At 32.7% G+C, this 13,153-nt stretch overlaps 1 protein-coding gene across 1 annotated transcript; it reads left to right on the top strand.

Annotated features, from left to right (window-relative positions):
• The first annotated feature begins 8,695 nt into the window (after nt 1-8,695).
• Nucleotides 8,696-11,785, top strand: LOC149261163 (FCS-Like Zinc finger 10-like). The gene is made up of 5 exons (XM_089381231.1): nt 8,696-9,099; nt 9,172-9,457; nt 9,750-10,284; nt 10,398-10,518; nt 11,427-11,785. Exons 1-3 carry the CDS (start codon nt 9,087-9,089, stop codon nt 9,796-9,798), a joined length of 348 nt encoding a protein of 115 aa, XP_089237357.1. The 5' UTR covers nt 8,696-9,086; the 3' UTR covers nt 9,799-10,284; nt 10,398-10,518; nt 11,427-11,785.
• The last annotated feature ends 1,368 nt before the right edge of the window (nt 11,786-13,153 follow it).

The raw sequence follows: 13,153 nt of genomic DNA on the forward strand, positions 1-13,153 counted from the left end.
AGGTTCAGATCCACATATCCTATCTCTTTGGTTTCAAGAAGAGCTTCCTTTCATCCAAATATCTTGGATCCCCTCACACCTCTAATCTCTCACATCTCTCCATCTGGGAAGAACTATTGCTTAAAATTGAAGCAAAGCTCTATAGTTGGACCTTTAGAGCCCTTAATCTGGAAAGCCATATCACTCTACTCAAATATGTCAATGCCTTCATACCTTCTTTAAGCTCTAGCGACTCCCAAGGTTGTCCTCTCCAAGCTTTGTAGCCTTCAATATTCCTTCCTCTAGGGAGGCACCCAACTGAATCGAAAATCAACCTTGGTAACCTGGGATAAGCTTTGTCTTCCCAGATCTACTAGAGGATTAGGTCTACATGATCCAAATATTCTCAGTAAAGCTTTGAATTCCAAAACTTGGTGGAAATGGCTAAAACACCCTTCATCTATTTGGTTTCAAATGTGGAAAAATAAGTATGCCCAAGGTGTTCACTCCTTGTAGTAATTAAAAATGATGGTAGGTATTAAAGGCTGACACATCTTGAATGTAGCATGGAAAAACAAACATCTAATACAGGATCACTATTTTAGGGAAATTATAAATAGACGGACTTCTCTTCTCAAGGATGACTCTTGGAATCAATGGCCCAAGCTCTCCTCCCTACCCAATTCGCAACAACTTCAAGAATAGTTTCATCATCAAGGGCTTTCTATGGTGGCTCAAAATTGGCATAACCATCCATCTAATTCTCCATGATGAAAATGGAAAATTCACAATCCAAAATATGCTAGCACGCATAGGGAGGAGCAGTAGAATTTGTCACCAATCCTTTAAACCAAAAACATCATAGTGAACATTAATAATTATATATTGTGTTGGGGCTATGGACCTTCCAGAAATTTCAATATCAAAGAAGCATGTTTCATCCTAACCTTAGCTCAGCCTACCAATCCCAATCGTTCCTGAGAGCACCTCTGAAGAATGAGGCACTCGCTGAAAATAACACTTTTCCTACGGTTGTTACCGAAGGATAAAATTGTAACAAGGGATAAACTTCAGAAATGAGGTTTCATGGGCCTATCAATATGCCCATTATGCATGAACTAGGCTGAGGATCCTAGACACCTATTTCTTACTTTCTCTTTCTCTTCCAAACTCTGGGACCTAATGCCCATCTTCTTTGAATGTCCAAGACAATCTTCTCAGTTCATCAATGCCTCTTTGAATAATTGGGCAGAATTTCCTTTTAAAATTATTGTTATAAACATAGCATGGATTCTAATCCCTATCTTTCTCACCTAGAATTTTTGAAAGAAAAAAAGAAATTCTAGAATTTTTAAAAATTCATCTACCTCCCTAGACTTTGTCTAAAACCTCGCCCTTTCTTATCTCAAAGAGACAATTTCCTCCTCACAGTGGAATACGCAAGATTGGGAATTCCCACCAAAAGAACTGAGCATAATAAGACGCTTGGGACTAAGCTCTTATCCATCCCACCCACATAACACTTCTCTTTTGCCTTTCCTTGACAGTCCCTCTTCCTGGTCCCCCCCACCATAAGGTTTCATTAAACTCAAATTTGATGGCGACTTCAAGGGAAACCTTAGACCCACTAGCTATGGAGGTGTCTTTAGGAACTGTTGTGGTCAAATTATCTATATAGTTCCAGGTAAATTGGGTTTCATCACTAATAATTAAGTTGAACTATGGGGCTTAGAACATGACCTATATATAGCATTAAGCAATGGCTACCATCAGTTCCTCATTAAATGAGACTCTTTTCTCATCATGTCAATGCTGAAAGAAAATACAATATGGAACATCCCTCTCAAAAATTTCTAACAGTTGGCACATAGAAGCTCACCTATCCAAAGTAGCATCCTCGCTCGGTCATATTCAAGCTCCCTTATTAGCCCATATATGTTGATCTGGAGACAAACTTGTAAACAACTTAGAAAACTATGTCTTGGACTCTAGGAGCCCTCCATTATATGTGAATCGTCTCAAAACTATGCCCCAAACTCTGTCAAACTCAAACTCTTTTGAGACTCAACTAGCCCTGGACGAATGGCCTGTGGTAGAGGTGGTAGGGGATGGAAATAGACTCGAGGGAGGGTGGTAGCTCGTCATGACACCACCCTCATCTCGTGTAACAAGAACCAATGTAAGTAATAATGAGGAACCATTATTATCATGTAAGGTGAGTTAATTTTGAAGTACGACGACAAATATTACCGGTACGGGCATTATATCTAGGTGAATACAAATGTGTTGGAATATTGACAGCATGTCCATATGTTTTGATGATTTCATGTGGCCCTAAATGCTTGCTTACATTCAACGGCTCTAGGCACCCACGGTGGGGGAGAAATCTTGAAGTGCAGTGGAGAGGCTAGTTGAGTCTCAAAAGAGTTTGAGTTTGACAACATTGCCACATATACTACTAAATATTAATTTATTGAAGGTTGAGAGTTCAGGGAAAGCAACCAGATATTCTCTTGAATTATCATAATTTCTCACACATTATATAATAGTAAGATAGTTTCCTCTTCTCAGTTTCATGTTGAGTCACTAACATATTAAAATAACTTAATTGGAGAAGAACGACAAGACAATAAAATTCCATTTATATAACTTGGTGTAGATTATTTACCTTGAACAAAAGGCTCATCCAAGGGAAAATATATTCATAAAGAAACTAGCACCACAAGCCTATTATTTTTAGAACAATTTATTTAGAGAGTAAATGTATAATTATTTATACACCAAAGGAGCATATTACCATCAAGGAATTGAAGTATAGTTAAGTAATCAAAGGGGGTCTACCAATCTAACATAATAGGCATATAAATTCCTATAGTTCTTGAATCCTCAAAGAAGGAATATGTTACTAAAAACATGTTTGGTGATAGCTCAACTTGGAACAATACAATATCCAAGTTGAACTTTTGTGTCATCAGCGAGTAATTATTAGCCTACAATGGTTGTGTTGGTCATGAATCGTTGTTTTCCTAGTATCAAAGCCAACCCCATTATTTTTCCAACAACACCACACCCAAATATATGGAGAATTCATTTTCCAGTGACCTCGAATTAGTGGATACCAAAGGGGCCTTGGAATACAAAAATGAAGCTTCCCATCCCACCACATGCACTGAATATTCTTCATTATGATCTCAAGGCTCCTAAACTTGAGGTTTTTCTTTTAAATTCTATATTGGAGTGTAACCATTTGAACTATAGTTTTATGGACATAAATACCTAATATGGTTCAGATTACCAATTTCAATTAGAACCTATCCAACCAAATAATTGTTGTATAAACTAACATATATTAATTTTTTGCATCTAAGTGTAATTGGAATGGGGCCATAAAGAGAATTTCAAGAAAAAATAGAGAATTGTACTATTTTGGAGCTTTCAAGTATGTTTGGATTCATAACCAGTTAAATGATTGGCAACAACATTTGTTTTCTAAGATCATCTTTCCAATCTCATTCAATCAGAGAGCCTTCGAAAGGTTGTAAGAAAAAATGAAATGAAAGTGATAGTTTAGAAGGACTGCAACTATTGGCAATATATTTCCATGGATCTTTTTTGTGATACATATACACACCTGCAATCTCAATCAATCTCTATCATGGTATATTTATTCCTCCATGATTTTTTTTAATAAAATGTAATTTTTTCTAAGTCGTTGGAGTTGTCCCAAAGAATTAAACTAAAATATTCCCTCAAGTTGCTTAATTAGTATTAAATGTTCTAGTATTTGGCTCCCTTTTTTACTCTACCATCCAAATTATCACATGTTTTATGTGGTGCATCATAGGTTTCACAATAAGATATTTATTCCAATATATCTCTAATAGAAGCCCAAATTTAAACCATCAAACTATAAATCTTGAATACATTTTTATCCTTTCTATGTCAACATTGTCATATGCTTACTTTAGTGAATGCAATCTGAATTGTGGATCCTTGAATTAGATGAATTAATCTGACATCACAAAGTGAAATATTTAGGGTCAAATTCATATTTTTTAAGAAATTATCTATATTTTCTCAATCTCAAGGTGCTAGATAGTTATATTCATGGAACTCAAGGATTCCTTTGCAACTATTTTTGGCATTGATTTATAAGTACGTAAAAAATTTCTTTAATCATTGTGTATTTGGGATGTCGATATTTTGATTTTACGTTTTTGTGTTATTTTATTTTAAATATTAAATTAGTGATTTGTTCTTGGTTCCATTCTTTTTTTCCCTATCTTCAAGTTTAGAGTAGGATGACTATAAAAAAATTTGAAGTCTAACAAGATTCATTTTATTGAATTGAGGCTTCTGTGATCCATATCAAGTTTGAGAGAATTTTTCGGCGCAAATCACATGATATTTCTTTTGTCGACGCATTTCGAACCAACCAGTGTGGCTCATCATCAGGACAAGTTGAAGAATCAGATCTAGCTTTGCATGTTAAATAGTGAGAGCGGAACCTCCAACGGCTACAATTCTAGATCAGGTAACGATTAAAATGACTAATGGCTAATTAGACTGGGAAACGGTTAGATGGATAGGACCAGGGGCATAACCATACTTAGTAAAGAAGTTAATTTAACTAAATATTAAAATATTAATTATTAAAATAGAAGTCAAATGGATTTGTTATCCAGAGGTTTTACTTTTTATAAATATATATATATATATATATATATATATATATATTAAATTAATAGTTAGCTAAAAAGGTCATAACTATTTAATGATATATATATATATATATATATATATATTAGAAACTACTTATATGGGGATATATGAAATTACATAGAGGTTAAAAATAATAAAATAAAATTTTTATAAATATATCAACATATAAAATAAATTTATTGAATTAATAGTTAGTTAAAAAAGGTCTTAACTATTTAACGAAAATAAATAAATATATAAATATTATAAACTATAATAATTTAAATATTTAGATTCAATTAAATGTTTATTTCAATTGGAAATCTTAGATTAATTTCAATATTCAAGTAATTATTTTTCTTTTATTAAAAAAAAAATTACCATATTCAAAGAACAAAGGCCAGGAAGGGAGGAAGGGAAGAAAACGACTAGGAAGAGAGTGCTGAGACCCAGCAACTACTGATTTTCTAGCCATCCTCTCTATTGAGATTGCTCGGCCTTTTTTCAATCTCCAGGGCTTCTTTCATTTTGTCTTATCCTAGGGTGTGGGTAACTTGAACAAAATATATTAGTTCCAACCTAGGATGCTAATACATGGTGGAATTTAATTAGATTCTTTATCAACCAACACAATTATTGTAGTAAGAATAGCATAATGGAAAATTGTGGTGTGTAGTTGAAAAGATGAAAAGAAAGAGGAATTCTATGTTTTTCTATCTTTTGTAGGTAGGTCAACCTAGGATGCTAATATAGGGTGGAATTTAATTGGATTCTTTATCAATCAACACAATAATTGTAGTAATTGTGGAATAATGGAAAAGTGTGTTGTGTAGTTGAAAACATGAAATAAAGATGATTTCCATGTTTTTTCTATCTTTTGGAGGTAAGCCATTTTAGTCCAACCTGGGATGCTCATCTAGGGTGAAATTTAATTGGATTTATCCAACACAATCATTGCAATTATTGTAGCATGATGTCAACATGTGGTGCATAGTTAATAATATCAAAGGAAAGATGCTTGTTGTGCTTGTCGTTCTTACAAAGTCATGCCATATAATATTAATGGATCACCTATATAACCTCAACTTTCTAGCCTATGATCTGAAAACAACATAATGTTTTAAATAGCCATCCTTGGGTCAATGGTCCAAGTCATTTTTCAAAAGCCTCATTGTCCCCATTCAGAGCTCATCGTAGAAATTTGGGAGTTGTATTGGCCCTGGAAAAAAATAAATTACTTAATGCAATGACTTTTATTATGTGGCATAAAATTTTCAATTCATCACAATGATTACAATGTTCTGTGTTGATTGATTTTTGTAGTGCTCATGTAATGATATTATCTTGGCTTAATACATTTTTATCCTATATATGTCAACATTGTCATATGATCACTTTAGTGAATGCAATATGAATTGTGGATCCTTGAATTAGACGAATTAATTTGACAAATTAATCTGACATCACAAAGTGAAATATTTAGGGTCAAATTCATATTTTTTAAGAAATTATCTATATTTTCTCAGTCTCAAGGTGCTAGATAGTTATATTCATGGAACTCAAGGATTCCTTTGCAACTATTTTTGGCATTGATTTATAAGTACGTAAAAAATTTCTTTAATCATTGTGTATTTGGGATGTCGATATTTTGATTTTACGTTTTTGTGTTATTTTATTTTAAATATTAAATTAGTGATTTGTTCTTGGTTCCATTCTCTTTTTCCCTATTTTCAAGTTTAGACTAGGATGACTATAAAGTTTTTTGAAGTCTAACAAGTTTCATTTTGTCTTATCATGGGGTGTAGGTAACTTGAACAAAATATATTAGTTCCAACAAAGGATGCTAATACAGGGTGGAATTTTATTGGATTCTTTATCAACCAATAGAATTATTGTAGTAAGAGTAGCATAATGGAAAATCGTGGTGTGTAGTTGAAAAGATGAAAAGAAAGAGGATTTCTATGTTTTTCTATATTTTGGAGGTAGGTCAACCTAGGATGCTAATATAGGGTGGAATTTAATTGGATTCTTTATCAATCAACACAATAATTGTAGTAAGTGTAGCATAATAGAGAAGTGTGGTGTGTAGTTGAAAATATGAAAAGAAAGAGGATTTCCATGGTTTTCTATCTTTTGGAAGTAGGCCATTTTAGTCGGATGCTCATCTAGGGTGAAATTTAATTGGATTTATCCAACACAATCATTGCAATTATTGTAGCATGATGTCAACATGTGGTGCACAATTAATAATATCAAAGGAAAGAGGATTGGTGTGCTTGTCCTTCCTAAAAATGCATACCATAAAATATTAATGGATCACCTATATGACCTCACCTTTCTAGCCTATGATCTGAAAACAACATAATGTTTTAAAGAGACATCCTTGGATCAATGTTGGATGTCATTATTCCAAAACCTCATTGTCCATATTCAAAGCTCATCATAGCAATTTGGGAGTTGTATTGGCCCTAGAACAAAATAAATTACTGAATGCAATGAATTTTACTGTGGCATAAAATTTTCAATTCATCACAGTGATTACAATGTTATGTGTTGATAGTGTGATGAATGCTTATCATACATGAAAGTTAAGTCAATTTAACAAGTAGAAGTTTTTTTAGCATGATGTTGACAACCAGTAGAATGTTGTGTGTTGATAGAGTTAGGACAATGCTATCATACCTTGGATGATTATGCATGTCCTTTTGAGAAGATATTATATGTTATTGAAATAAATTTATCTCTAAAAAAGAGTAGTTACATGAGAGGACTGATTGTTGTAGAAAGCATGTAATGATATTATCTTGGTTCAATATCAACCTTGAATGGTGCGTTCTTAATGCTTTGGATAAATCGATAAGATGTTTACTTTTGTAACATGTAATTTCTTGGATGTAAACCTAATTTTTTCTTGTTCATAGAAATGTGGGTGTGCATCAATCTCCATAAATTATCAATACCATCAGTGTGCTAATAATTAAGTTGTGTGACTAAAAGTGTCATCAAAGAGAACTTGAGGGAAATCAACAAAAATTGGTTCAACAAACTCTGAACTTGAAATTTGCACAAACTAGAGTTGAATTACCTATATTGATATCTTAGAGGCCAAAGGTATGCTTGGATAAAAATCACAATTTTTAAGTGTTGAAACCCCTATCTATAATTGAAGAAAATTCAAGCAAGATTCCAAGTGGTAACAAAATGAGTAAACTTTTTGTAGTTGTGTGGGGGCCAACTAAAGGATGCATGACTAATACGACATGCATGATCAATTCAAAGAAGTGACCCTAGTAGGTACCACCTAGATGATTCACATAAGTAATTCTTTCAAGTAATGCTTAGTTGAACCACTTAGGGAAAGAAACTATGTCATCTACACCAAAAGGAAGATGCAATAGCTTTGCGAACAAACACATACTATCACCAAATCAAATGACATATTGTGTCTTTTCTAGTAGTTTGTAGTGTTTCTCCATGGTTACCTACAATTAGATTTTTAGAAGTTCATGTGCATGATACGACATCTACAACCAGTAAATATATATATATATATATATATATAATGTTGAAAACCAGTAAAATATTTATCATTCTACTAATTTATTAATAAAATTATTTTGCAAATTAAAAAAAAAAAATCCATAACTTTAACCAATAAAATAAAATAAAAATTTACTTATTTGATGAATCTACACTACCTAGTACGAGGATTTGAAATCTGAAAAAGCTAGATAAAAAAAAAAGGAAAGAAGTAACCCAAAAAAACAAAAAACAAAAAGATAATTCTACACCGAATTCAAGAAAACACAAAAAGGCAGGCTCCAATGCTTTTCCCATAGATCTGACGTAACCATTTGAGGTGGTGAACCGTTGGGATTCAAGAAAGCAGGATCCAATGTGTTTTCCATAGTGCCGACGTAAACCCTTTGCATCTGGTGAACGGTGGCGAATTATCTAGCCTTTGATTAATGGTTAAAAAAGCATTCGACTTCGGATGCTTCAATGGTTTGTTGGCGCTCATGTGTAACAGAATTTCTATCCGTTAAAGGGAAGTGGGTATATATAAATCTAGCCTCCCAAATTTAGCATTTTCTTCCTCCTCTGTAGCATGAATGATTTTAGGTATTTGCGTCCTCCTCTGTAGCATGAATGATTTTAGGTATTTGCGGATGTATACTTGGGACTCTGGGTGTCGCTTACAGCACAGTGACTACATTTGGGCATTTCAAGATTCAGCAAGATTCTTAGGATCAGCAACTCATTGGCCTCCCCTTCTAGGAAGGGTTCCTGTGTGCCATTGATTAGGAATTCTCAGAGATGGGCTCCTGTTGTATTAGCAGTGGAGAAAGAGTTTGTAGCACTGACTGAAAATTCAACAAGGTTACAGAGTTGGATCACTCATTGGCATGAGGAAAACAGGTTAGATCCCCAATTGGGTTCTCTTAATTAGAAAGCAAAATGAAACAATACTGATTGGTTCTCCTTTTGTAGTTGCAATGCCGAGCTATCAGAGTGGAATGGAACATTCAGAGAGCTATACTTGTGTTACATCCCACGGTCCAAAATTGAGCACAAAACACATCTATACCCATTCCGGTATGGAACGTGAAACTGTGCAATACCCTGTTCAAAAACAACATCAAAGCCAAATGCGGGATGTTGCATCGCCACCCGGGAGAAATTCAAATGTTGCAGTGTTTCCTATTACCAATTTTCTCAGCGCTTTCTATCTCTGCAAACGGCAGTTAGGCCATGGGAAGGACATCTACATGTACAGGTCTGTTATAATTATCATATCATGGGTTTTCTGTTAGAGATTGATTTAAAGTTTGTAGAATCAAATGGAAAATTGATTATAGCTTCAGGCCAATGATTCTTTTTCATTGCACATCCAAAAAGCCTGTTCAATTAATCTAGAATCTTGAGAGTGAGAGAACTCACTTAGTTAATGTGTGGTTTCAATAGCCCCTCGGATTTTTTGTGTGGTCATATGTAAAATTTGGGTTGGACATTTCTGACAACCCATGCTTCAAGAGTTAGTCTCATTCTGTGTTTGCTGATTATTGCAGAGGTGACAAAGCATTCTGCGTCTCCCAACAGATTTTGATGGATGAATGAATGGAAGCTTTTAAATCGATTGCTTCTTCTTTTGGTAACAAACTTTTCTTTAGCGAGTTCAGCTACTCTGCTAAGACAGGAATGGGGACTGTCCGAGCAGGGAAAGGCATGTCAGTGTCTGTATTGCTCGAATCTGGAGGCTGTAGGAAAATACAGTGTGGCAGAATTTCTATGCGTTGAAAGGAAGTGGGTATATATACATCTACCCTCCCAAATTTAGCATTCTCTTCCTCCTCTGTCCATCGCCTGCTCGCTCTGTCTGTCTGTGGGGATTGGGAGTCTGAGTCTGAGTCTGAGTCTGAGTCTGAGTTTGAGTCTGAGTCATGTCATGTCTGTGTGTGTCATGTCTGTGTGTGTGGTCTGGAGTTTGAGTCTGAGTCATGTGGGTCTATGTGACAGAGGAGGAAGAGGCCTCAGGCAGGCCTCCATTTGGATCATCTCATTTCATTTCAGGGAGAGCCTCTCCCCAAGTGTTTTTGGTTTCAGGTATTATAATTGTTGTGTTTTTTCTATGAAAATCAATCTCTTATACTATATTGAGATTTAACGTTGTGCTATAATTCTTTTATTAAACAAAATTCTTTGTTCTGTCCATGAAGTTCTTCCCAAGGAAAAAAACAGAGTTCTGTCCATAGAGTTCTTCCACAGAAAAAAGCAGAGTTCTATTCGTGGAGCTCTTCCCTAGAAAAAAGCCATAACGAGTCTCAACTCCAGCTCCAGGTATGCGTTGGCTTAACCCTGTTGGAATTAAATTAAATTTTCAGAGATTAATTTAATTTTCCGGCATTTCTTAACGCCACTGTGCAGTCACTTTTATAATCTTATTTATTTTATCATAATTCAAATTGAAATCAGTGTTTTGATAGGATAAGTTTCACAATTAAAAACTACACATATTTGTATATCGTTGGTTAGGGAATATTGGTTAAGTTGAAAATCACCAGAACAATCCTCCCTGGAAAGAAAATAAGTAAATCCTAACCCTTTGGGCTTCCAGATCTTGACTCTTTGAACTCTCTTTTTTTAATGAGCTTCAATTTGATTAAAACAAAGAAAATCACCAAATCCTACTTAGTGCTCCGCAGCTCTTAATTCTTCACTTTAAAAACTCTTGGCTCTTGCTTCATTATTTTTTTATTTTTTTTAATTATGTTTTAACTGTGATTATATATATAATATATATTTTTTAAACAGTAACTTTGGGTCACATTGCTTTCAAATCTGGAACTCAATCTGCATATGGAAAATCCTTCTTCCTCTGCTTCTTTCTATGTTTGCTCCATGCATAGGGATTAATTTAATTTACTGGCATGTCTCCAATTTTTTTAATTCGACCAGAGCATCATCCTCCCCGCAAAGAAACCCTTTTAGGATAAAGAAACCCTTTTAGGATCCCAGATTTTGACTATCCTTGAACTCTTTTTTTTAAAATGAATTTCAATATTGCTCCCGTACTCTTAATTCACATTAAATTCTTCTGGCTCTCCATTCAATTTAACCAATAATCTTTTTTTTGTAAAATATTGTTAAAAATTAATTTTAAAATTTACTGCACATAAATGCATATTTTCATTATATGTAGAAAATAATAATTATTCTTACAAATTGAAAACTTTTTGGTTTTGCAGGTCTACTTAGAGATTGACATCCAGGAATGGTTCATAATTATATGTTTATTCAAAAAAATATGAACGTAGCTATACAGTCATTGTCATTCTCTTTTTCAGAGATTTTCTTTGTAATAATGTCAGGGTTATGTACATATAAGTATTAATAAAAGTATATTTTTTTGTGGGAGAGGTAAAACCTCTCCCAAATGCTTTAGGGAGGATGGGGCCCCATTCTCCTTAGAGTTGTGTAGTATTTATTGTTTCCGTGTTTTCGTTTTCATTTTTATTTTTTATTAAATTTACACATACCAAAATACATTTCATTTTCATTTTATTTTTTATTAAATTTACACATACCAAAATACATTTCAGGTATACATATTTACTGTTTCATATCATCATTAATTATATTTGAATTATTAAATTTTATATTTCAGTGCATTAAAAAAGGGCTTAGAGAAATTTTATATACACACAATAATTTCGCAAATAAAATAAAAACACTGAATAATTTCATAAGCAAACTATTTATATTATTTTAGTTTTTTCTTTTTCTTTTTTGCAATTTAAATTCTATTTTTAATTTTTTTTTGTCTTAACTTTATTTCTTTTCTATTTTCCTTTTTTTTATAATTATATTGTATATTAATTAAATTAAATTAAATAATTATATATTATATATTAGGTTGATTGGTAGGTTAAATTTGTAGGTTGACCTGAAATTGTATGATGTCTTTATTTAGCTAATTGAATGTGCATATGTATATTTATATAGGTGGTTTTCATAATGTTTGTATTCTAAGTTGAAATTGTATTTATGTTTGTTAATTTGAGTTTTTCTTATTTGAAATTGTAGGTTGTGTTGAGTAGTTGAAACTATTTGAAATGATGTTTGCTTTATATTTGTGTGTGCTTTGAAAATTTGTAGGTAAGTTGTTTTTGCAATGTTTGTTTGTTTGATAAAATGAATTTGTATGTTGATCGGAAATTGTATGATGTCTTTATTTAGCTAATTGAATTTGTGTATGTATTTGTGTATATAGGTGGTTTTCATAATGTTTGTATTTCAAGTTAAAATGATGTGTTTATTTAGCTAATTGAATTTGCATATGTATGTGTGTATATAGGTGGTTTTCATAATGTTTGTATTCCAAGTTAAAATTGTATTATGTTTGTTAATTTGATTTTTTCTTATTTGAAATTGTAGATTGTGTTGAGTAGTTGAAATTATTTGAAATGGTGTTTGCTTTATATTTGTATGTGTGCTTTGAAAATTTGTATGTAAGTTGTTTCCACAATGTTTGCTTGTTTGATGGTTGATCCGAAATGTATGATGTGTTTATTTGTTTCACTGAATTTGCATATATATGTGTGTATAGGTGGTTTTCATAATGTTTGTATTCCAAGTTGAAATTTGTATGTAAGTTGCCCTTGCAATGTTTGTTTGTTTGATAAATTGAATTTGTATGTTGATCTGAAATTGTATTATGTTTGTTAATTTGAATTTTCTTATTTGAAATTGTATGTTGTGTTGAGTAGTTAAAATTATTTGAAATGATGTTTGCTTTATATTTGTAGGTGTGTTTTGAAAATTTGTAAGTTGTTTTAGAAATGTGTGTTTGTTTCATAAATTGGATTTGTATGTTGTGTTGAGTAGTTCAAATTATTTGAAATGATGTTTGCTTTATATTTGTAGGTGTGTTTTGAAAATTTGTATGTAAGTTGTTTTAGAAATGTGTGTTTGT

Source organism: Pinus tabuliformis, chromosome 6 (genome assembly GCF_031772625.1).
Source record: "Pinus tabuliformis cultivar Carrire ecotype Pingquan chromosome 6, CPIR1, whole genome shotgun sequence".
NCBI lineage: Eukaryota > Viridiplantae > Streptophyta > Pinopsida > Pinales > Pinaceae > Pinus > Pinus tabuliformis.

Coding starts and splice junctions, on each gene's coding strand:
- LOC149261163 (XM_089381231.1), top strand. Junction 9,458..9,749: donor AAGGACATCTACATGTACAG/GTCTGTTATAAT, acceptor TGATTATTGCAG/AGGTGACAAAGCATTCTGCG.